Here is a 21,777-nt window from a genome sequence, read left to right as displayed (position 1 = left end):
GGGGCCGGCAGCTGAAGAAGACCAAATCCCCCGTCGGCCGCAGGAACTAACGGGACACCCCAGCGGCAGATGATTGGCCAGTGTCTGCCCTGAGTTCGTAAGCGTTGATAACCTCGTTAATTGCGAGTTCGTTCTACTGTAGTAATACTACTAGTAGTTACAGCCTTACATGGTAACTAGTAATTACTTTGTTAAAACTTTGATCTACGCATTCTCCGGAAATCCAGCCCTACATAGCGAGATCGTCAAGGCTGTCTCGCAAAAAAATAAACAATCAATGAAAGGTGTTGCCTGGTGGGGGGGGATGTGCCAAAAATAGGTCCAAGTAAGTTGCAGCCATAAACAAAATGCATTTCTAGAATTACGCTGTCTCACGTTCAGTCCGTCTCCATCTGACCCGACTGGTCCTTCTCATTTTTAACATGTTGCCGAACGCCATCCAGGAACGCATCCACTGCATCTCCCCACCAAGCGGTACGCCGCCTCGTCGCATAAACCCTCCATTGGCCACGGGCACCTGCAGAGCCTCGCTGATACTGGGCAATCCACCATCCCGTAGAGCAACGGTGAGACTAGCCAAACTCTGGATAAATTGTGGGGACCGGAGCACTTTGCGAAGAATATCTTTCTTTTGGGGGAGATCGAGAGATAACAAAGCCGCCTGGGCCAGCTCCGGGTCCGTGTCAGCTTCCGAGGCCTCCGCATTACCCTGAGCCAGCAGAAGCAATGCTGGCGGCAAGAAGTTCAAAAGGTGGTCAACCGCGGCCTCATCGGCGGTTTCAAGGAAAGGCAACGTAGTCGAGGGGGGAAGAAGGTCTTGCAAGGTCGTAGAAGGTCGTTCGGCATCCTGGGACTGGGACTGGGACTGGCTTTGACCACCTAAGGACCGTAAAAAGTCTTGGACAACCGATGATGGATTTGAGTCGGCAGCTGCACTGTATTCGTGAAAGAAGGAATGGTTAGAGTCATGGTTCCAATGGAAGCGGGTAGAGATATGTACCTACGCTCGTCCACCATCGGCACCGCCTTCTCTCGATTCCTGGCCCTCCTCGCGAACATCACCTCCGGTTGCGTCCGGTCCGGCTCCGCCACTGCTTCCACCGTGGTTATGGCCTGGGTCGTGGTCGGTGCCTTCCACATCCTCCATGGTCTCATCGTCGTCACCGCCAGAAGATCGTCCTCGAGTGAAAGTGGCGATTTCGTGTTCCACGTCAACGTCTTCGCCCTGCAACAGAACATCGACAATCTCCCCGAGCTTCAGATCGCGCGGGGAATAGTAGCTCAAGTCGCCATTTTCGTCTTGGGGCTGGGACTGCAGCCAGAATAGGTATCGTTGAGAGCTGGAAGAGAACTTGAGAACAAAGATGCGACCGTTCGTAGCATTCTTGCCGGAAGGCTTGTAGGGAGTGAAGCTTCCATCTTGAGGAATCATCATCAGATCGAGCTCGGGCTCATCGAGGGGGGGCGCTGCGGGGGCGCCAGCAGAAGTGCATGAGATCATCTTCGGAGTAGAGGTAGATATAACCAGGAGTCTGCTTGGGCTTCACACTGGGAGGAGAGGTGGAGGTCTAGTAGATAGTACGCAATTGATCAGTGAAAGGTTCTCCTGCAGCCACCAAGCCAGAGGAGGAATCGAGGTCGCCAGTTCAGCTTCAACACATACATCGAGGTCGCAGATACCTGCTTTGAAGGTGATGACGGGAGCTATCGACATGGCGGATGGTGGTATTTATTATGGCAACCAGGAAAGTATGATTCGGATTGAGGAATTAGGCCACACCGGGTGGATGAAAGGGATGAAGATGGTGGGCACGGCAATGACAAGGTTGGGATTGAGATTGAGATTGCGGAGAGGAGCTTCTGAGGATAACGTCAGTTGGTTGTTTGTGCTGAACAGCTGACCTGCGCCTGCGCTTGCTGCTTCTGTGGACTCCCGTAGTGATTGCTGCCTGGGTGCCTTATGCCTACAATAGCAGTCAACGCCACTATTTAATTTCACTAATGAATCCTTGCTGGTACTTTTATTTACTTTGGGGCCAAAAAACCGGCCATTTGTTAATTCACTCAGCCCCCGGCTGGTGGTGATTCCGAATTCACCGTAAAACCCCGCAAAAGCCCGGCGCGATTCTAGAGCGGGCAATCTAGATCTGAAAGTATATATGGGAGTGGTGTGTTGGGTCAGCCTCGTATTTCTAAGGTTTCGAACACATAATTGTTCTGCAGGTAGTAGTGCAGGGCTCCTAGTACTACTAGTACTCGATTATTTCTTCCATATAATTCGAGTTCCCTCCACATAATGCCATCTCTCAAGGTCCTTATCTGCGGTGGTGGTTGTGCCGGGCCTGCTCTGGCATACTGGCTGGCAAACACTGGTCATAACGTCACCATCGTTGAGCGCTTTCCAGTCCTGAGAGCCACAGGTGCCCAAATTGATCTACGTGGCCAAGGCATTGAAGTCGTGAAACGCATGGGTCTCAACGACATCATCCGCAGCAAACTCGTCGACGAGGAAGGCACAGCATTTGTCGACTTGAATGAAAATATCGGAGCGACTGTACTGGCCAACAAGTCTGGCAAAGGGGCACAAACCTTGACTTCAGAGTATGAAATTATGCGAGGTGATTTGATTCGCATTTTCTACGACGCAACGCACCACAATGTGAAATATATCTTCGGCACCACGGTTGAGAACTTCGAACAAGATGACCAGTCGGTCACCGTTCGTTTCTCGGACGGCTCGTCAGACACGTACGATCTTCTAATCGGAGCAGATGGTCAAGGATCGCGTATTCGAAAGGCGATCTTGTCGCCCAACTCCCAAGAGCCTTATCGCAAACTCGGAATGCATATGGCGTACTGGTTCATCCCCCGCGATGAGACAGACGACAATTTGAGCAGGAGCTACCTCAGCCCCGGGGGTCGAATGATCAAGCGTCGATCTCATAACGAGACCGAAACGCAAGTTTACTTCTTTCTCAAGGATGACTCCCCCGAGTTGCCAAGTATACATCGCGCTTCGGTCGAAACGCAAAAGGAGTTTTGGACTCGAAGGTTCCATGGTGCAGGGTGGCAAACTAGTCGTTTTCTTGAGGGAATGAAGACTACGGAGAATTGGTATTGCCAGGAGGTTGTTCAGGTCCAGACGGATACTTGGTATAAGGGTCGGGTAGCTCTGCTTGGAGATGCATCGAGTTGTCCCTCGCCATTCAGCGGCATGGGGACAACTGGAAGTTTGGTGGGTGCATATGTTCTCGCCGGTGAGATCAATCGACATGCAGACGATCTTCCTCGAGCTCTTGCAAACTATGACGAAGTTTTCCGACCATTTGTGGATGAGGTCCAGAATATCAACGTTTCTCTCATGAAGCTGGCTATTCCGGAAACGCGATGGGGGATCACAATTCTTCACTTTATTGCTTGGCTGGTCTGCTTTCTCCGCATCCCTGAACTTGCCTCGCGGTTCTCAAAGGAACGAGATGGGGATTGGAAGTTGCCGGATTATCCAGAGTTGAACCAGAAGGGGGAAGAGAACAGGAATATAAAGAATTAGTATTGCGTATATAGTAATTGGAAGGATAGATGGAAGGGTAATGACATTTCAGTCTTTAATAATGCTTCACAGTCTATAACCATGTGAATGAATTTGTAAAAAGAAAAGAATAGAATAGAAAAGGTTTGGTGATACCGTTGGGGTAATAGATGAGTCCGACTCTGTCCACAATAGAGCTTGTAAGTGGGCCGGGGAATCTTATCAGCTTCGTCCCATGATTAAGTAGTCCGGGTGCCCTAGTACATGAATGAAATAGTAAATTACCTCATGCTGTAACTATGGAGTTAACTATTGAGTGTACTCCGTACATAGTGTAGTAATAGTCTATTGAGGACCCACCGGCATCGGCGCTGACTCATCGCCGTCGGTTCGGTTAACCCGTATCACGTGAGATAGGGCTCACACAATTCGGAACCCTCACCCTCAAACTGGACCCATAGGCGTCCGCACCGCACATCATCAACCTCAACACCAACCCCCAACCCGACAACCACCTACACCATCTTCGTCACCATGTCGGACGGCCAGACGAAGCAGTTTGGAAAGGGCCAGCGGACTGTGCCTGCCCAGAAGGCCCAGAAGTGGTACCCCGTGGACGATCAGTCGCAGCCCAAGAAGGTCAGCATACCCGGGAAAGCACATGGCCATACATCGAGAAGGAAATACGGACATGCGTCGATTACTGCGGATGGATGCGACACGATTTTCGAGTTTGTGGATTGAATGAAGCCAACGGAAAAGACTGGCAGCCACACATCGTTCAATGTTCAGTTCAATTCAACACCGCAAAATCAATTGGCGATCGGTGAAATTCGAACCAACCACGATCTCGCACACAAACCAAGTCGCATTCATCCGAAGACAATAGATCCATGCTCGCATCGCCTCCTCGAATAATTAGGCCACGCTTTATTTTGGTGCTTGTTGAAATTCCAGTTTCTAACCTTTGATTTGTGTGTACAGGTTCGCAAGACTCTGCGTCCCGCTAAGGTCCGCGAGAGCCTCCAGCCCGGTACCGTCCTGATCCTCCTCGCTGGTCGCTTCCGTGGCAAGCGTGTCGTCCTTCTCAAGCACCTCGATCAGGGTGTCCTCCTCGTCACCGGACCCTTCAAGATCAACGGCGTTCCCCTCCGCCGTGTCAACTCCCGCTACGTGATCGCCACCTCCAAGCGCATTGACGTCTCCGCTGTCGACGCCAAGGCCATCGAGAAGATCTCCGCCCCTGAGTACTTCACCAAGGAGAAGAAGGCCGAGAAGAAGTCCGAGGAGGCTTTCTTCAAGCAGGGCGAGAAGCCCCAGGTGCGTTTTCACTCTGAGAATCTTCTACCCGGTTAGAAGAACGACATGGAGAAATTCAACAAGAATACTAACATGGTACTTTTCCCATCTACAGAAGAAGGTTGTTGCCTCCGCCCGTGCCGCCGACCAGAAGGCCGTCGACCAGTCCATCCTCGGCAGCATCAAGAAGGAGGAGTTCCTGAGCTCCTACCTCGCCTCCACCTTCAGCCTCCGCAACGGTGACAAGCCCCACGAGATGAAGTGGTAAAAAAAGTGCGAAAGCGGCGGCCGCGGGTTCGGTAGATTAGTTGGGGAGGACTCATCTTTCAAAAACGAGGGGGCGGCTCTATTGCAAATCGGCAATTCCCCTCGCGTGGACGGGAGGATTGGGTTTCACGAATCATGTAACTCCATGCGGAGAAGTTCCGTTTGTTAACAAAACCATGCTCTTCGCTTTTTTCTTCTTAGGAACTGCGGTTTTTTAATCTCCGGACACCCATCCAGCTGTGTTGTTCTTTCAATGTTTCCAAAGAAAAGAAAGACCGTCTCTTTTTCTTTTTTTCCAAATCCCCCCCATTTCCTTCCGCGCGTGTGTGTCGATTATTACTCGCATGACTCCCTTCTCTCGCTAGAAGGGGGGACCAAGCCGTGATGATGTGAGAAGGACCTTCAAGAAAAAAAAAATTTCAAAAATATCCCGATCCAGCTTATCCGCTGGATCTCTTTTCTCTTTTTTATGTTTAGTATGACATACATCTTCAATTCCCAGGCTCAGGCGGCAATACAAAAATCGGGTACATTCTATAATATTCCAAGGTTGTCCTACTGGCGCTAGTCACGTAATCGTACACATAGACATGTGGCCAATAGAACTACAATAGAACAAATGGAAGTCTAGATCGGCAATTTACTGGTCGAATTTCCATTGTGCGGTAAAAACGACGTAATTGGTCCGGGGTAGATCTGCCATGTGCTACTACGTAGTGCTAGTACTACTACTAGTAGTACTACTATAAACCCCCCCTTGTTCGGACGATACTAGATACCCTTCTACACTCGATCTATGACGAGTTATTAGAATAGTTCAAGGATTCAATGAATATACTTTTCAGTTTCCCCAAGATCAGTCGAATAATTAAAATTTCAAGCCTGCTTGAAGCATACTAGTAATAGGTCCACAAACCCCAACTACCCGCCCCGGCATTAGGTGCAGGACCCCTGCATATATATCCACATCAAATTGAACTTGAATTCAACCCGTGGACCTTGGAAACAGTCAAATTTACATTCAAAATTACTATTTCGATACGATATTCAATATTAAATTCGATCTCGATATAAATGCCACTCTCAATTCATAATATATCACTAGAAATAACCAAATACGCCTCTAAACCAAACAAATCATTTATCCATCCATTCCGAGATTTCATTTACCCAACGCCCGAATCGAGAAAAGTCCTCGTTCCAAACGCCCAAACCAGAACCGACCAGCATCATAGATATACCAGATTAAGACAGACGACTCTTGCACGCTCGTACCGATGCACGACAAGATGCCTAGAACCGATTGTGCAATCCACATCGTGTCCTTGGGGGAAATTTGCTTCCCATATAGTATAGTGCGAGTGAACCGCGAGATTTTACCATTTCCAAGAAGGATGCAAACGATTCCTCAATGCAATAAAACTTGAATGCATCAAGGAAACTTGAACTAAAAGTGGGCGGCCCCATAAGGTGGACGGCGTTCCCGTTCAACTTCCCGTTCTCGATACGGAGATTTTGATTTTCTTCTTGATCGAGTCGGAGAATACGCTCTCTTCGAGCGCACTGGGGACCCAACCCACTTTCCATATCCAATTTGAACCCATGATGGCTATGACCTTTTCGTAGTAATAGTAGGGCCCCATTTCGTCGACTTACTACTGCCACCCTTTCCACCCTTACCACTCTTTCCACCATCACCGCCACCACCACGCTGCGAGCCCAAGGACCCACATCCATAACCCTCATTATAATGATCATAATGATGATGATCGTCATCATCATCACCACCATCACCCTTATAAGTCCCAGCAAGCAAATCCCAGAAGCCCCAGGGCGAGTAATTACAATGACCGTCGTCGAGATGCTTCTCGACGCGAGCACCAATGCCCGCCAACCCACGAACCGGGTAAAACCTATACCCGCAATGAGAGAATAGTTCCTCGAGGGAGATGATCGCCAGATAGACGAAGAAGACAAGTGCGTGGAAGCGGAATAGCGCGGCGGGTAGATACATCGGAATGAACTTGTGAACCAGGTAGGGGAGGGGGTGGTCGTAGTGCGCTGTAAGTGGGTATGGAACCCTGAGGCAGTGGTGCCAGGTTCCGTGCCGCCGGGAGAGGAACGGAGACCTTTCGTTGTGGAGGACGAAGCGGTGCAGTAGATACGAGATGAGCTATAGAAGCGGGAACGGAAATGTCAGTAAAATTGGGTTGGGGTTAAGTTTGATATTCACTATGAAGCTTGAGAAAGGATTCTGCTGCTTCAATTTCACTTACTCCACGAAGAGCTAGCCCCAGTAAGAGGTGCTTGGCCCATGTGCCCGGGAAAGGTATAAACGATGAAACCTTGAGCATAGTTTTCCGGCCAAGAGTGTGGTGGAAGAGTAGCTCTAGCGTGCCTTGCAAAACGATGCTGGTAGCAATGTTGAATAATGACCATCCGGCGACCTTGAATTCCCTCCGTCGGAGATTGAGTGTCTTTCTACCGCCGGGCAGACCCTCGACGCCTCTCCACTTGAAAGCCGCCGCCGCGGCTGGCAGGAACATGTCGAAGAGGAACATGAGGGTAGAAGGCAGGGCGTAGAAGATGACGCGCACGATTATGGTGCCGAGAATCTCGACTCGAGTCGGGGAAAATGAGAAGACGAAGGTCGTCCATGTTAGCCAGAAAAAGGCGGCGTTAAGGTTGGTGGTCCAGTTGAACATGAAGGGCAGGAGGAACACCATCAGAAACGATAGCGAGAATATCGTGTTGAACATGATGACAGATTTATGGGCGCGACCCGAAGACTAGTGGTGATTTTTTGAACGATTCGTACTGAACAAAGAAATGTGGTGTAGTCCTCGAGTCCCTTTGAGCCTTTCGAGTCCCAGGTGGAAGAACCGGGGTCGCGATGAAAGGCCTTTGAGTCAATCAAAGAAAAGTGCAGGTGATTTGAAGTTCCCTTGATTCCAGGAGTGCAACCTGAGAGAATTGTAAAATAGGGCTTTGGGGTGATCAAAGAGATGTCCCACTTGTAGATATCGAGTCAAGTGGGTCGGTGCAGAGTGAGAATTGGCGGCGCGATCGATTGGATGCGCGGTCTCGATGACCTGAATGAATATGAAATGTGTGATCGTAGAGAGTCAGAGAAGCATTATCGAATACTCTGCATCCGCACCGAGCAGAGAATTCGAGAATGTCTCATTTACGAAAAAAAGGTGGCGGGGGAGATGAGATGGCGCAAATTGGAGTGGCAGGAAACGCGCGAGATCCACTACGTCACCCCGCATTCCACGCGTCTGGCACGATACGACTGCGACTACATGGCATACTAGTAGCCACTTGAAAGAGAGAACGAAAAGAAACTGACTCTGGACCAAAAAATGCAAAGGGTTCATTAATCACTAATAATACTAATAATAGGTCGCTCTGATCAGAAGAACCTTGAACATCAAAAGGGATTGATCAGAACAAACGAAATGGAGCGCCCCAAGGGCAACATCGTGGGTATAATACAATCACTGCAAGACAGAGGGAGACAAAGGATGGTAATTAGGACGGGGGAGTGGTAGTCTGGGGGGGTCTCGTCCTCTTTCGCCGGGATAGACATTGGGAAGTCCGTTGGTCTTGCCCCAGTTGAAGGCTTTGTTGCGCAAATCCGGGATGACTTGAAGGAACACCAAGTTGCTGAGCCAGCTAAGCACAGTGTCGCCGATGGGAGCGTTGCGGGGACTCGGACCCAGAGAGGTTCCTTTCAGGATATTGCCGATAAACATTGTCGTAATCAGATACTCGCCACGCTCGAGCGCACTGATGGAGATCTGTGCAACCTCCTCCGGGGTTTGAGGCTTGTCGGAATCTTCGAGCATTTTGGTCAGCTCGGGCTTGAGCTTCTGTTCGTTGTCGAAACCAGTACTGAGGATTCCCATGGGGAAGATGGTGTGAATCTTGACATCCGCAGCGGGGGCGCTGTTGCGATGACGCTGGGTAAAAGCTCCGTTGTACATCTCGATCTCTTGACTGAGAGTGTCAGACAGGGAGCGAATGGCAGCCTTTGCAGGCGAGTAAGGACCGTAGCCAGCGATAGGAGTGAAAGCAAGAGTGGAACAGGTGAAGATGAGATGGCGACGGGGATTCTTCATTTGGGCGCTGGGGGGAACGGGAGCAAGCCAGTTTCGAAGTGTGGCATGTGCCGTGTTGGCGGCAGTCCAGTAGACATTGTCCATCTGTTGACGTTGAATTGAAATGGGCACTTCGGTGAAGAATCCAGGGTGGCAGAAGCCTGCACAGCACCAAACGACATCAGGACCAGAGCCATAGTTCCAGCCTGTGACCTCAGCGATCATTCGATCACACTCAGCGGCGTCAGAAAGATCGGCACTGATATAGAAGAAGCGTTGCTTCAAGCTGTTCAGGGCAACACGCTAGAGAGGATATGAGTAAGTCAAAGTGGGATAGGGTCACAGGAGAAAAAAGCAATCTCACTCACTCGCATGTCCTCGACGGTACTCTGCAACTTGGAGACTGTACGTGCCACAACAACGACATTTGCACCTCGGCCGGCCAGATTCGTGGCGACGGCTCGGCCCATTCCATCAGAGCCACCGGTGATGACGATAACCTAGTTGATCGAAGTCAGATACGAAGTTCCCAGGGAAGAAAGAGGCTACACTTACCCGGCCCTCGACGGGGAACTCGTTCTTTCGACCGAATCCGAACATGTTGATAACCGTATAGGCGATGACTGTGCAGACAAGTACAGATATTCCCAAGGTCGGGATGGAAATGTTGGATAAGGAAATGAATGAGGGGAGTTGAGGCATGAGGGAAGAAGAAGAAATCAAACTCGAAAAGAAGACAAAAAGGAGGGGAGTGCCAATTGGGAGTGCCTTCCTTCTGTTCGGTTGGGTTGTTGACGGGGGCGGCGGAAGGTGAGATCCTGCGATGCTGCGCTGCGATGTGGGAGTGGTTTGCACATTACCAACGTACAATACGCACAGCCCGGCATTACTGTAATTAAACCGTTCTCATCTTTCAAAGCCTGCAAACCAGTTAAACCACCCCAATTCAGACTAGCGTAGCCCAGGCGGTGAGGGCGGTCACGCCAAAAAAAATTATTTTGGCAGCGGACTTTCGCAGAGGATATCAGCTACAAGACGACACAGCCAAACTCGTCATGGCGAAAAAGAGAAAGGCGGGCGGTCGCCCTGCGGCCAAGACTGAAGCCCCTGCGCGCACCAAGTTTGACGTCGAGGAGCGTTTCGACGACTCCGAGGATGAATTCCAGACCGGCCGGGATCAGATCTTGCTGGACGAGGCTCCTGATGCGAAGCGCCGACGAAGGGTGGCTGATGATGGTATGATATATGCAAGCCTCGGTAGAAGATATTGCGCCATATAGAAAACAAGCTGACTTGCAATTGCAGAGGAGTTGCTCCAACCTTCCGACGAAGAAATCCTTGGCTACGAATCCGTCGACGAGGACGAGGATGAGGACGATGTCGAGGATGAAGACTACGACAGTGAACATGACGAAATGGGTCGACCGAAGAAGGGAGGTGATTCAGACGAGGAGGAAGAGGGCATTGCGGCTTGGGGTTCATCCAAGAAGGATCTCTACGATGCTGATCAGATCGAGACCGAAGTCGATGCCCTCGAGGAAGAGCAGGAAGCCAAGCGACTGCAACAGAAGCAATTGGAAGCCATGGAGGAGGCTGATTTCGGCTTTGACGAGTCTGAATGGGCGGACACCAAGGAGGCAGATGATGAAGATGCTGGAGTGGTTACCGAAGTGCTCCCCCAGCTGGAGATCACCGACGAAATGAGCAGCGAAGAAAAGTTGAAGATTCTGAAGTCACGATACCCCGAATTCGAGCCTCTGGCCAAGGATTTCACCGATTTGCAAAAAACCCACAAGGAGCTACAAAAGGAGGCATCATCCACGAAGACAACGGTAGTCGATGACAGCGATGAGCCCCAGCCGGCTTCCGTGGCGGTCATCAAAGCGCGCGCTCTGTCCGCATACCTTGGCACTATCAGCATGTATTTCATGCTTCTGGCCTCATCTTCCGATGGAAGCAGTGGCAGTGTCTCTATGTCCCCCGCCGAACTCCGACAACACCCTGTAATGGGATCTCTGGTCAAATTCCGCAAGCTTTGGGAGAAGGTCAAGGACCTCGAGGAACAAGAAATTGTGTCACTTTCTGACGACGATGAGTCCGAGGAGGAGGCTGAGCTTGCCACCAAGACGGAACCTACCAAGCCTCAGAAACAAGCGCCCAAGACCAAGAAACTGAGCAAGGCTCAGCGACTTGCTCAAGAAGCACAAGCCGAGGCTGACGCCCGCCGTGCCGAGCGTCTCCGCGCGACTGAAGCCGGCCTGGCCGATCTCGACAACTTGATCACCGAGCCTACCCAGAAGCGCAAGACGAAGAAGACTAAGAAGATCTCGAACGAAGACGATGACTCCGACTTCGGTGACGAGGGCGCCCTTACTGCCCGCGAAGCCGAAGAGAAAGCCAAGCAAAAGCGTTCTCTGCGTTTCTACACCTCCCAGCTGGCCCAGAAGGCCAACAAGCGGAACACTGCCGGTCGCGACGCAGGTGGTGATGCAGATATTCCTCACCGCGAGCGTCTGCGTGATCGCCAGGCTCGTCTCAATGCTGAGGCCGAGAAGCGTGGTCGTCAACAAGCCGACATCGGCCAAGAATTGGGTGGCGACAGTGACGAGGAAGACCGTCGCGTCCGCAAAGAACTCCGCAACGACGGTAACCAGTCCGGCACCGACGAAGATGAGTACTACGACATGGTCGCAGCCCGATCCAAGCAACGCAAGGATGACAAGTCAGCTCGCTCAGAGGCATACGTTGCCGCTGCCCGTGAGGGCGGACAAGTTCTTGTCCAGGAGCAGGTTGGAGCTGACGGCAAGCGAGCGATTACATACCAGATCGAGAAAAATAAGGGTCTTACGCCGAAGCGGAGCAAGGACTCGCGTAACCCGCGTGTTAAGAAGAGAAAGAAGTTCGAGGAGAAGAAGAAGAAGCTCGGTAGTATCAAGCAGATCTACAAGGGTGGCGAGAGCCGTGGTGGTTATGGTGGTGAACTTACGGGTATCAAAAAGAACCTGGTCAAGAGTGTCAAGCTCTGATGGGTATACTAGTGGATTTCATGGATGGATTTGGTTACTTCAGGCGTCTAATATTTCATGGAAGATACAGGCATTTATGTATATAACTTTCAATTTCACTGGTTCGACATCCCCTTGGAGTACCACTACTAATACGAAGATAGAAAATAGTAGTAGTACACTAGTAGAAATATTATACCCAGTGTAAAATGATTTGGGACATTCGCGTAGCCTGGAACTCGAAACGGGGTCTTTATCTGAGAGCTGCTAGTTGGGCCACCCTTTTTGCTAAATGGACCATGGTCCTTCAGAATTAAGATTAGGAATTTTCGATAGAAAGCAGCACAACCAAAGTTTGTAACCCTCTATTGCCCACTATCATTGACTACCTTTTTTGAATAGTAGACAACTAGTAGCTACCTAAGATATAATAAATATGCCAATCTATTTCATCTTAGATTGCTACTAGTCTGCTATTCAAAGTCGGAAGACCAAGATAGTCTAACAAGAGGTTGCAAACTTGAACTTTTACTATGATACTGTATAACAGAATCTAAATTTGTATTAGAAATATATACTAATCTAGATTAAGAAGGATCATGGTCCAAGTAGTAAGAATGTGGTCCAATTAGTTAAAGGGTGGTCCAAATGGCAGCACTCGGATTTACATCTAATGATATCAAAACAAACACCACACTCGCTCGTTACCCTAAGCCTTCTTCGAACGCATAGGGAACATCGGCAAACCCTCAGCAAACTGGGGACGACCAGGGATTTCCACAACATGAGATTTGGTCTTCTTGCCTGAGGTTGTACTATAAGTATGGAGTAAATTAGTCCAAGTTATATCCAGGATTCGAGATAAACCCCATGAAATTGACTTAGTTACATACCTTTCTGCGGAAGTCGGCGACTTTGGAAGTTCAGAATCCTTTGTAGAGGTCGAATCCTGGGAACGACGACTTCGCTTAGGCACCATATCCTTCGAAGCGCGACGGAGTCTTTTCGACAGGCGCTCCGTAGTTCTCGTACTGGAATGCGTACTTTCCGGCTTCGGGGTCTCTTGTTCTAGATCTGTTACCGGGATTGGTGCCGCGTCTGATCTTCGTCGGGTATAAGGAGGGAGTGTATCTGTTGTTGATATAGTCGTGTCCATGGATGAAAGTTGTCGGGTATGGTTTGGACGATTGGACTCGCTGGTTTGTGATTGTACGACGGAGGTAGTCGCCCTTATAGATGGATGGTTGTTGATCGTTGTACTGCCAGATACCTGATTGCGGACGATTTGTTTATACGTATCACCATCAAATCCGAGACTCTGGGAGAATGGTAATGGAAGTTGCGGCAGGTTGTCTTCGGTGAGTCTATTCTGGTGGGTTGTCGTGAAGTCGATTGTTCCTGGAAGTAGGACGTCTCGATATGCCTGGGTTAGCATTTCTGGATTTTGCATTTGTGTTGTAGGTAGGTTTGTCTCCTCTGCGCGAGTAGTATGCGTTGCTCCTCGACTCTCCCCTTCAAATTCTGACTCTGAATCATGTTGTAATGGAATCAACCATGCATGATCCAACGCATCTCGAGCCGGTAAACGACTAAAAGGATCCGAGGCAAGCATGGCCTTCATGAACAACAAGGCTTCCGGACTAGCTTGAAATTGTCCTATGGCTCCTAATGGTAGCTCCATTTCACCTCTCTGGTATGCAAACAAGTTTTTTTGACAGACAAAAGGCAATTGTCCGGTGAGCAGGTGGTAGCTGATCGCGCCAAGTGACCATAGATCCATCTCTGGGGCGAAATTTGTGTTAATCCCTTGATTTGTTTCGCAAGGCTGCCATGTGTGTTGGTAGACTTCCGGCGCAGTAAAAGCTGGCGTGCCGTTGAATGATTGAAGACCAGTTAAGCCTTCCATAACTCGTTTACTGATACCAAAGTCACCGATTTTGACCCACCAGTCAGGCCCTGCCGAAAGCACTGAAATGTTCTTGAGCCGTATGTCAGTTTTTTATCTATAGAAGAGATATAAGGTTGGAAATGAGGTACGTGATAGTACCTACCTTAGGCTTGAGATCCCGATGTGAAAAGCCATTACTATGCATAAAATCCAGGCCCTCGAGAATCTGGAGCGTAATACTCTGAGCCTCTCGTTCCGAGAAAGGTTGAACAATGTATCTTTGCAGATCTCCGGCCGGAAGATATTCCATCGTGATAAAAAGCGACTCGTCGTTATCGAACCATCCAGATGACTTCACAAAACAGCCATCGTACTAAAAGTCTTGTAAGCGGGGACAAAAGCTTGGCAGATTCTTCCATGGGGATTTGATTTGCTACCTTCTGCTGCGAAAGCTTGGTAATTGCTTCTAGCTCACGAGTATAGTCGATAAGCAAGGAGTTTGGACCGACCCTGCGCACCTCCTTGACAGCCCGCAGGTTCCCTCCGCTATCGGACACGCATCTCTCCAACCAGACGGTGCTAAATGTGTCGATTTCAAGAGGTCTTTGTCTTTGCCATACTTCCTCACGCTCTCGACGCCGAGCGCGACGGCCTGCGAGGCCTGCGATGTGGCTTGTTTCGAGAAAGGTGTGGGTGGTACGTTCGGGGTCGAGTTTAGTGGGCAACCTGGCGTCCTTCACGAGTTCGGACTGCGATTGAGACATGTGGGTCAGGAAGGAAGGAGGGGAAACCCCAGATTTTGAATTAGATGGAAATTGATGATAGAATTTTAGACGAGCGGATATAATGAATACAAAGGTTCTCTGAACTGTAAGGGTATCGGCGCGGGGAAGGTTCAAGTTCAGGGCAATTCGCCATCAGCTGCAAGCCACAATTCACAGCCTCCAAGTCATTACACCAGACTGGGGTAAACCGGGGTGAATTCGTATGATTCGGCCCCCAGATCTTTGGCCCCGGAGTGCATGCGTACTGAGCGAAACAGAGTGGAGAGGATTGATCGTAGTGTGCTGGGAAGAGTATAGATCGACGGGTGAAGTAACATGGCGCGCTGGACCAATTAAGAATGTTGACACAGCAGGGCGCAGAGATCAGCTGTGAGGTGTAAGGCATAAATCCAGAAAGCGATCCGTTTTGGTTTACTTTTAGGTCTCACCCCGATGCTTTAAGTAAACCCTGCAGTATGGTCTTCGTTCCCTGTCGGGACCTCATCTGATCTGAGAGGTTAACTGCAAGAAAGCTTCTTGCTAGCAAATCCTATTGAATTAATCAGTAAAAGGAAGCAGCTGATAAAAGGCTAGACAAATCATACTGCATGTTGAAGGCATTTGGATTCTTCCGTGGACAAGATGGCGCATGCGGCGATCAGATTCTCGCCCCGAGCCGCCAACGACGCGATCTCATCCGCGCGGGCGACGATGGCCGCATCAATACCGTTGATTGCAGCACATCTGTGTTCCAATTGTCAGTATGTAAAGATGAATTACAACGTGGAAAAAATTTCTGACATGGTGCCGAAGCTCTTGCTGCTACGGCCTGAGCGAAAGCTGCATGACGATTAGCCCCTCATCTAAAATACCCAATCGGACAAAAGGACTTAGTGAGAAATACTTGTACAAATACGTCACCTGATCCTCCGCCTCTTGAGACTCCTCGGAGACTTTTACTTCCATATGTCCCAGTTGAAGTCTTGGACGTGGTGCTAGAAAGCTGTTCTCGAAGATCTCATGAAAGTGCGTGGCGGCGATGACCTTCGGAGCATCCTCCATATTTAGCAAGTACTCAAGCACGCCACAGGCTAGCCCAATGCCATCTAATAAGTTTTAGTGACAATGCAAGGTGTATAGATGAGAGTGCGGGTATAATGGGATTGCAACTTACCACTTTCATTCGTTCCCTTTCCGAATTCATCGATAAGTATCAGGCTGCGTCCTGACACTTGCTTGAGACAAAGGGAAATCTGCTGGAGATCGCTCATGAAAGTACTTTGTATCTGAAGGTTTTGTCAAAATCTTCGCGCATTCGCAATATTGATCGCAGTAGGTACCTTTGATACACTTTCTTGCGTGTTGATTTTGGTCAAGATCTTGTCCGTGATGCCAAGCTCGGCACTCTCTGCAGGAACAAAGCTACTATGCCTTAGTGCGAAATTCTGGTCACATGAAAGAAGACTAAACGTACCTCCCAATCTGAGCGAGGTAAACGATCAAAGCAACTTGCTTCATGTAGACGCTTTTCCCAGAGTAGTTTGGACCCGTGAGCAAGAGCATGCTTGGAGCTTGATCTGCCTGAGAGCGGTCTTTGTCAGAATCGGAAGCTACAACGCCACCTAGAATCAAGGTATCATTTGGCACATAAGAGGAAACGGTCAACTCTTGCAGCAAGTGACTGGGAGATGTCAGAAATGTGGCATCTCACGCAATGGGAGTATTGTTACCGGCCGCCCTTGATTCTAATGACGTTCTCTGATACTATTCGGGGTCGACAGAGATTGTAGGACAAAGCTGCTTGTGTGAGTGCAAGAGTACTGCAGAATTGGTGAGCTAGGTTACTTCCTGTGGATCAAAAGTTTGCTTCAATTTCGTACCTGTCCAGCTCTCCACAAATATCAGATGCCTCCACGAGCATTTCCTCATACTGGAGGACCTTCTGCGCAAGTTCGTAAACGATCTCAATTTCCTTCTCTGTATCCGGCCAAAAGGGTTAGGGTAGCCCGGCGATCCTAGGGGGGAGTACGCGCACCACAAATGAGCCCATAGATATCTCCAAGCTTCCCATCTAATTCCCTCATTCGGAAATCCTTGAAGTAGGCTCTGTTCTCCGTGGTGAAAACAAGTTCCCAATCCTCAGTTCCGAAATACATGGGCTGTTCCCTGTCATTGAGGGGAATGGCAATGTTAAAGCCGAGTTGCGGGAAGTAGATCACGTTCACATCGATGTAGAGATCTTCGGGGATCGTCACGGCAATCTCGAGGGCGACATTTTTTAAGAGGCTGCCAAGACCATCGTACCGATCCTTCATCATGTCGAGATTACGGTCAAGGCCTTGTTTCACGACAGCTCTGCCTTGTTCCTCTGAGTTGTCGATGTCGACCTGCGAAAATTAGTCGGGGTCCTGTGTATGAGTTGATGTTTCACTGACAACTTCCTGAATCATTCGGCCCACATTGTATAATTGTGCCGTCTCGAATATTTTGAGTGCCTGTTTCTCGTAAATACGTGAGCGGGCCAAGGTGACTTTGCATCCGAACCTTCACCTGTAGAGGTAGATTTTCTGCACCTGATACCTCTTTGAGAGAAGACTGGATATCAATCGAATAGAATGCAAACTTTGAAATGTTAGTGATAGTTCGGCGATTGAACGGTGATACGTACAGCTAGCAGACATGCCCAGACCGTTGTCTTGAACCCCGTAATTTTTGCGCTTCCAGTGCTGATCCCCTTGTGAAGATTGGTCATCACAGGCCGAAGATTCTTGATATGCTTCATTGCCTTGGTCATCCTGTCCAAAGAAGCTTGATTATTTGGTCTTGAAAATACCCCGATGAAATCGTGCCGCTGTAAGATGACTTTGGGATCCAAACTTGGTCGAATGAACATCTGTTTCAGTTTGAAGCGCCCTTGAGGGCTATGCGCAAAACGTTGAAATAGACCATAAATGGACAGCCCCTCTTTGCTAGAAGACGACTTTGTGCCTGGACCCTGATTGAATAGGTTCGGGTGAGACTCGTGTTGAATGATTTGGAGAGATTGAAAGGTGTTGCTTCCAATCCACCTTTGACCGCATCATGTTAACCAACTTGATAGCGGATCATTGCTTTTGAAAACAATGGCTTACATTGTGTTCTCCAAGCTAAACATTTCCAGAGACCGAACTTGAAATGGACATTCGTCCGTTGGCCCGATGGGGTCTATACTTGTACCCGTGGCCCTGCGTCGCTGCAGGTAGCCAAGGACAGCCCCGACGCAGCCAAGTGTTATAGGATTTTCCATATCAACTGAACTGGATATATGCAGCAGCCTACCCTCGTGAACTGTAAAACCCATGTCCTCGGGATTCATCTCTTCGGGACCAGAGATGCCGCTATCGGGCACAAGAAAACGAAGTCGTTGCTCGTGAGCCGATGAAACTTCGAGGGCGACCAATCTGTCTTTGGCGTTCGAAACACTGAATTCTTGAGAGGGACGCGCATCGAGCTGATACGGGAGGTAAGAGGAGGTGTCTGGAGATAACAGAATCAGCCCGGAAAATTTATCACATAATCGAAGTAGGTGATACCTGTTTCTTGAGCAGCAGTTTGGTTTTGCTCCAGCAGACCAGGCAGATCGACACGAGAGGAAACTAGAATGACGGTAGGTTTGATCTGGTGTATCACTGGTGATGCAGTCAGTATCCATCCAGACACAATACCCCGAACTCAAGAATACTAGACATACAAGCCTCAATTGTTTCTCGTTCCCCCAAGCGGCTGTCCGCCAACAGGTACATTCTCTCTTTCTCCGCTGAGTAGTATGCACAACCCACAGTCCCAGAATCCTTTATATCAATGGCAGCGATGACATGGCCGAGATCGTCCTCATTGGACAGCTGCGAGCCTTCAAATTCGGCCTGGGACGCTGCTGGGAACGGAGATTGTACTTGTTGACCCCTAGAAGGACCTGGGGGCTGGAATGAACCCTCGAGGTTGATGAAAGCCCGGCTTGATGCATAAGGTGCCTTGCCGGGTCTGGATCCATAGGTGCGGGGAGTGATTGGGTGGCGCCGAGAGATTTCTGGGGACCTTTTTCTTTTCTGGGACGAGCGCATCTTGGGGAAGCCGAGACTCAATTCAGTGAAAAGGCGGATAGAAGTTCGGTGATTTGGACGAGATGGATGGGAGAGGTGAGTGACCGAGAGGCAGCAACTGAAGGCAGGTGGTCCTTCATTATCAAACTACGAGCAACAGCAGTATGACCACGGCAGAATAGAAAAAAACCGAGAACAATTCAGGAAGCTATAGAGACCAACTCAGAAGTTACTAATCTAGGAATAAATATTTGACCCCGGTAACATTTTCTAGCCACTGAAGTATTACAGGGAGAAGTGTTGTGAGTAAAATGTCATTACTATACAGTTGAAAGGAGTGTACTCTCCTTGCTAAATTACAAATCATGAGAAAATGTGAGTCCGCGTATAAATACAACCTGAACACCACAAAAAAGGAATGCCCTTATGAAACACCTGCTAAAATGAAATCAAGCATTGTCTTGAACCTCAATTTGGTCAACGGAAACTTCGAGAGAAGACTTGTCCGCATTGAGAGAAACACGGGCGGTCTGCCCAGAGACGATTTGGCCACGAATGATCTTGTCAGCGAGGCGGTTGCCAATCTCCTTTGAAATCAGACGGTTGAGAGGACGGGCACCGAATCTGGGATCATAGCCTCGCTCGCAAAGCCAGTCTTTGATTTCGCCATCCACTTCCAAAGTCATGCGACGGCTATCAAGACGGCCCTGCAATTCCTTGATCCGGATATCGACGATATCTCGTAAGGCTTCCCGGGAGAGGCGCCTGAAGATGATGAATTCATCCATTCGGTTGAGGAATTCAGGTGGGTATGCATTCTGTACAACATCCATGACTGCCTTCTTGATATCTGCCGGGATCTCCGGGACGCCAGTTTCCTTATAGGAGTGCAAAGGATCGGCGCCGACAAGAATATCAGCGCCTAAGTTAGAGGTGAGAACGATCAGTGTGTTTCTGAAGTCAACCTTGTGGCCCTGGGAATCAGTGAGGAAACCTTCATCCAGTACCTGGAGTAGAAGGGCGGAGATATCCCGATGAGCCTTCTCGAACTCATCGAATAGAAGAACAGCGTATGGCTTGCGTCTCACAGCCTCAGTAAGCTGTCCGGCATCGTCATAGCCAACATAGCCGGCAGGAGAACCAATAAGACGGCTGATTGTGTGCTTCTCTTGAAATTCACTCATGTCGAAACGTACGACTGCAGTCTCGGTAGAAAAGAGGAATTCGGCCATTTTCTTGCAAAGCTCCGTCTTACCCACGCCGGTTGGCCCGAGAAACATGAACGACGCCAGCGGGCGATTTTCACCGCTGAGGCCGGCTCTCTGCATGCGCACAGCATTGGCAACGGCAGACAGAGCTTCATCTTGCCCACGGACCGATTTTCGCAAAGTATCTTCCATGTGAATTAGTTTCTCAACTTCACCGGCCATGAGCTTGTTGACTGGAATGCCAGTTGTTCGAGAAACCACGTTGCCGATGTCGTCAGGGGTGACAGAATCATGGATCAAGGTGTCTGCCTTTTGATCCGCACCCTCTTTCGGAAGTTTTGATTCGAGATCAGGGATGGTGGAATATCGCAGCTCTCCAGCTCGTGCGTAGTCACCCTCGCGTTGCGCTTTGTCTAGTTCGAAGCGTGCACGCTCTAATTCCTCCTTGGTATTCTTGATCGAGTCAATCTCTGCTTTCTCCTTTTCCCACACTTCTGTCAGTTTGCCAACCTCCTCCTGTTTGGTTTTCAATGTGTCTTGTAACTGATCGCGTCGTTCGCGGCTGCTGACATCTGTTTCCTTGCGTAGAGATTCTAACTCAATCTGAATAGTGGTGATATCACGTTCTAGTTCACGAATCGTGTCTGGTTTCGATTCCTGTTGCAAACGGAGTGCTGACGCAGCCTCGTCTACCAAATCGATTGCCTTATCGGGTAGGAACCGATCAGTGATATATCGGTTACTATAGGTAGCGGCCGCAATGAGGGCCCCGTCTGTGATCCGAACACCGTGGTGTACTTCGTACTTGTTTTTAATGCCACGCAGGATGGAAATCGTGGATGCCACTGAAGGCTCGCCTACTTGAATAGGCTGGAATCTTCTAGCTAGAGCAACGTCCTTCTCGATCAAACGATACTCGTTCAAAGTGGTGGCGCCGCAGCATTGCAATTCACCCCGGGAAAGAGCAGGCTTGAGAAGATTACTAGCATCGATGCTGCCCTCGGCCTTACCGAGACCTAGTAAGGTGTGCAGCTCATCAATAAAGAGAATCACTCCACCATGAGCATCTTCGACCTCCTTCAGCACCGACTTCAGGCGTTCTTCGAAATCACCGCGAAACTTAGCACCGGCAATGAGGGAGCCCAGGTCCAACGAAATCACCTTCTTGTTCTTAATACTCTCAGGCACATCCCCTTGCACAATTCGTTGGGCCAGACCTTCCAGGACGGCTGTTTTGCCGGTACCAGCTTGTCCAATGAGGACCGGGTTGTTCTTGGTGCGTCTGGATAAGACCTGGATGGTTCGATGAATTTCCGCATCTCGTCCAATGACTGGGTCCAGCTTGCCAGCCTTCGCTTTCGCGGTCAAGTCCACACCGTATTTTTCTAATGCCGCCTTCTCTTCCTCTCCACTCATGTCCATGCGGTGCGTACCACCGGGAGGGTGAGGACGACCATTGGCATAATGGCGCACGAAAGAGCTCGGCAAGATTCGAGGCGAGGGTGTAGGTATAGGGAGATTTGTTGGAGTCCGGGGAAGTACGGAGGCACGAGAAGTCGCCAGTGATCGAGTCGTGAGCAGACGAGGGGATCGAAGCAGTCGAGCCCGACTGGTGAGGGAGAGTCTTGTGGCCAT

General features: G+C 49.6%; 9 protein-coding genes across 9 annotated transcripts; 3 read left to right on the top strand and 6 right to left on the bottom strand.

The window, feature by feature from the left end:
* Positions 1 to 361: 361 nt before the first annotated feature.
* N7481_009191 (uncharacterized protein) lies at positions 362 to 1,714 on the bottom strand (the record flags this gene model as incomplete). The annotated part of the gene is made up of 3 exons (XM_057268410.1): positions 362 to 935; positions 1,005 to 1,501; positions 1,664 to 1,714. The coding sequence occupies 3 exons, from the start codon at positions 1,712 to 1,714 to the stop codon at positions 362 to 364; spliced, it is 1,122 nt and encodes a 373-aa protein (XP_057119087.1).
* A 582-nt stretch (positions 1,715 to 2,296) lies between these two features.
* N7481_009190 (uncharacterized protein) lies at positions 2,297 to 3,550 on the top strand (the record flags this gene model as incomplete). Its single annotated transcript, XM_057268409.1, has 1 exon — positions 2,297 to 3,550. The coding sequence occupies one exon, from the start codon at positions 2,297 to 2,299 to the stop codon at positions 3,548 to 3,550; it is 1,254 nt and encodes a 417-aa protein (XP_057119086.1).
* Positions 3,551 to 4,063: 513 nt separating this feature from the next.
* Positions 4,064 to 5,096, top strand: N7481_009189 (60S ribosomal protein eL6; the record flags this gene model as incomplete). Its single annotated transcript, XM_057268408.1, has 3 exons — positions 4,064 to 4,168; positions 4,514 to 4,849; positions 4,944 to 5,096. 3 exons carry the CDS (start codon positions 4,064 to 4,066, stop codon positions 5,094 to 5,096), a joined length of 594 nt encoding a protein of 197 aa, XP_057119085.1.
* Positions 5,097 to 6,704: 1,608 nt separating this feature from the next.
* Positions 6,705 to 7,854, bottom strand: N7481_009188 (sterol desaturase family protein; the record flags this gene model as incomplete). The annotated part of the gene is made up of 2 exons (XM_057268407.1): positions 6,705 to 7,268; positions 7,372 to 7,854. 2 exons carry the CDS (start codon positions 7,852 to 7,854, stop codon positions 6,705 to 6,707), a joined length of 1,047 nt encoding a protein of 348 aa, XP_057119084.1.
* Positions 7,855 to 8,595: 741 nt separating this feature from the next.
* Positions 8,596 to 9,798, bottom strand: ksrA (3-dehydrosphinganine reductase; the record flags this gene model as incomplete). Its single annotated transcript, XM_057268406.1, has 3 exons — positions 8,596 to 9,501; positions 9,567 to 9,698; positions 9,754 to 9,798. 3 exons carry the CDS (start codon positions 9,796 to 9,798, stop codon positions 8,596 to 8,598), a joined length of 1,083 nt encoding a protein of 360 aa, XP_057119083.1.
* Positions 9,799 to 10,253: 455 nt separating this feature from the next.
* N7481_009186 (something about silencing 10 family protein) lies at positions 10,254 to 12,224 on the top strand (the record flags this gene model as incomplete). Its single annotated transcript, XM_057268405.1, has 2 exons — positions 10,254 to 10,434; positions 10,504 to 12,224. The coding sequence occupies 2 exons, from the start codon at positions 10,254 to 10,256 to the stop codon at positions 12,222 to 12,224; spliced, it is 1,902 nt and encodes a 633-aa protein (XP_057119082.1).
* A 688-nt stretch (positions 12,225 to 12,912) lies between these two features.
* On the bottom strand, positions 12,913 to 14,855 carry N7481_009185 (uncharacterized protein; the record flags this gene model as incomplete). The annotated part of the gene is made up of 4 exons (XM_057268404.1): positions 12,913 to 13,018; positions 13,097 to 14,181; positions 14,255 to 14,464; positions 14,529 to 14,855. The coding sequence occupies 4 exons, from the start codon at positions 14,853 to 14,855 to the stop codon at positions 12,913 to 12,915; spliced, it is 1,728 nt and encodes a 575-aa protein (XP_057119081.1).
* A 599-nt stretch (positions 14,856 to 15,454) lies between these two features.
* N7481_009184 (MutS family protein MSH5) lies at positions 15,455 to 18,955 on the bottom strand (the record flags this gene model as incomplete). Its single annotated transcript, XM_057268403.1, has 15 exons — positions 15,455 to 15,599; positions 15,657 to 15,695; positions 15,760 to 15,961; positions 16,030 to 16,141; positions 16,196 to 16,277; positions 16,330 to 16,536; positions 16,586 to 16,675; positions 16,736 to 16,832; positions 16,891 to 17,242; positions 17,291 to 17,350; positions 17,406 to 17,477; positions 17,524 to 17,923; positions 17,987 to 18,371; positions 18,428 to 18,523; positions 18,586 to 18,955. The coding sequence occupies 15 exons, from the start codon at positions 18,953 to 18,955 to the stop codon at positions 15,455 to 15,457; spliced, it is 2,709 nt and encodes a 902-aa protein (XP_057119080.1).
* Positions 18,956 to 19,383: 428 nt separating this feature from the next.
* Positions 19,384 to 21,777, bottom strand: hsp78 (chaperone ATPase HSP78; the record flags this gene model as incomplete). The annotated part of the gene is made up of 1 exon (XM_057268402.1): positions 19,384 to 21,777. The coding sequence occupies one exon, from the start codon at positions 21,775 to 21,777 to the stop codon at positions 19,384 to 19,386; it is 2,394 nt and encodes a 797-aa protein (XP_057119079.1).

The sequence above is a fragment of the Penicillium waksmanii genome, assembly GCF_028829765.1.
Source record: "Penicillium waksmanii strain IBT 27052 chromosome Unknown utg000008l:1.0-5622682.0:1.0-5626561.0, whole genome shotgun sequence".
Taxonomy (NCBI): domain Eukaryota; kingdom Fungi; phylum Ascomycota; class Eurotiomycetes; order Eurotiales; family Aspergillaceae; genus Penicillium; species Penicillium waksmanii.
Note: the sequence above shows the minus strand (reverse complement) of the source record. Positions and strands in the feature narration are given on the sequence as shown.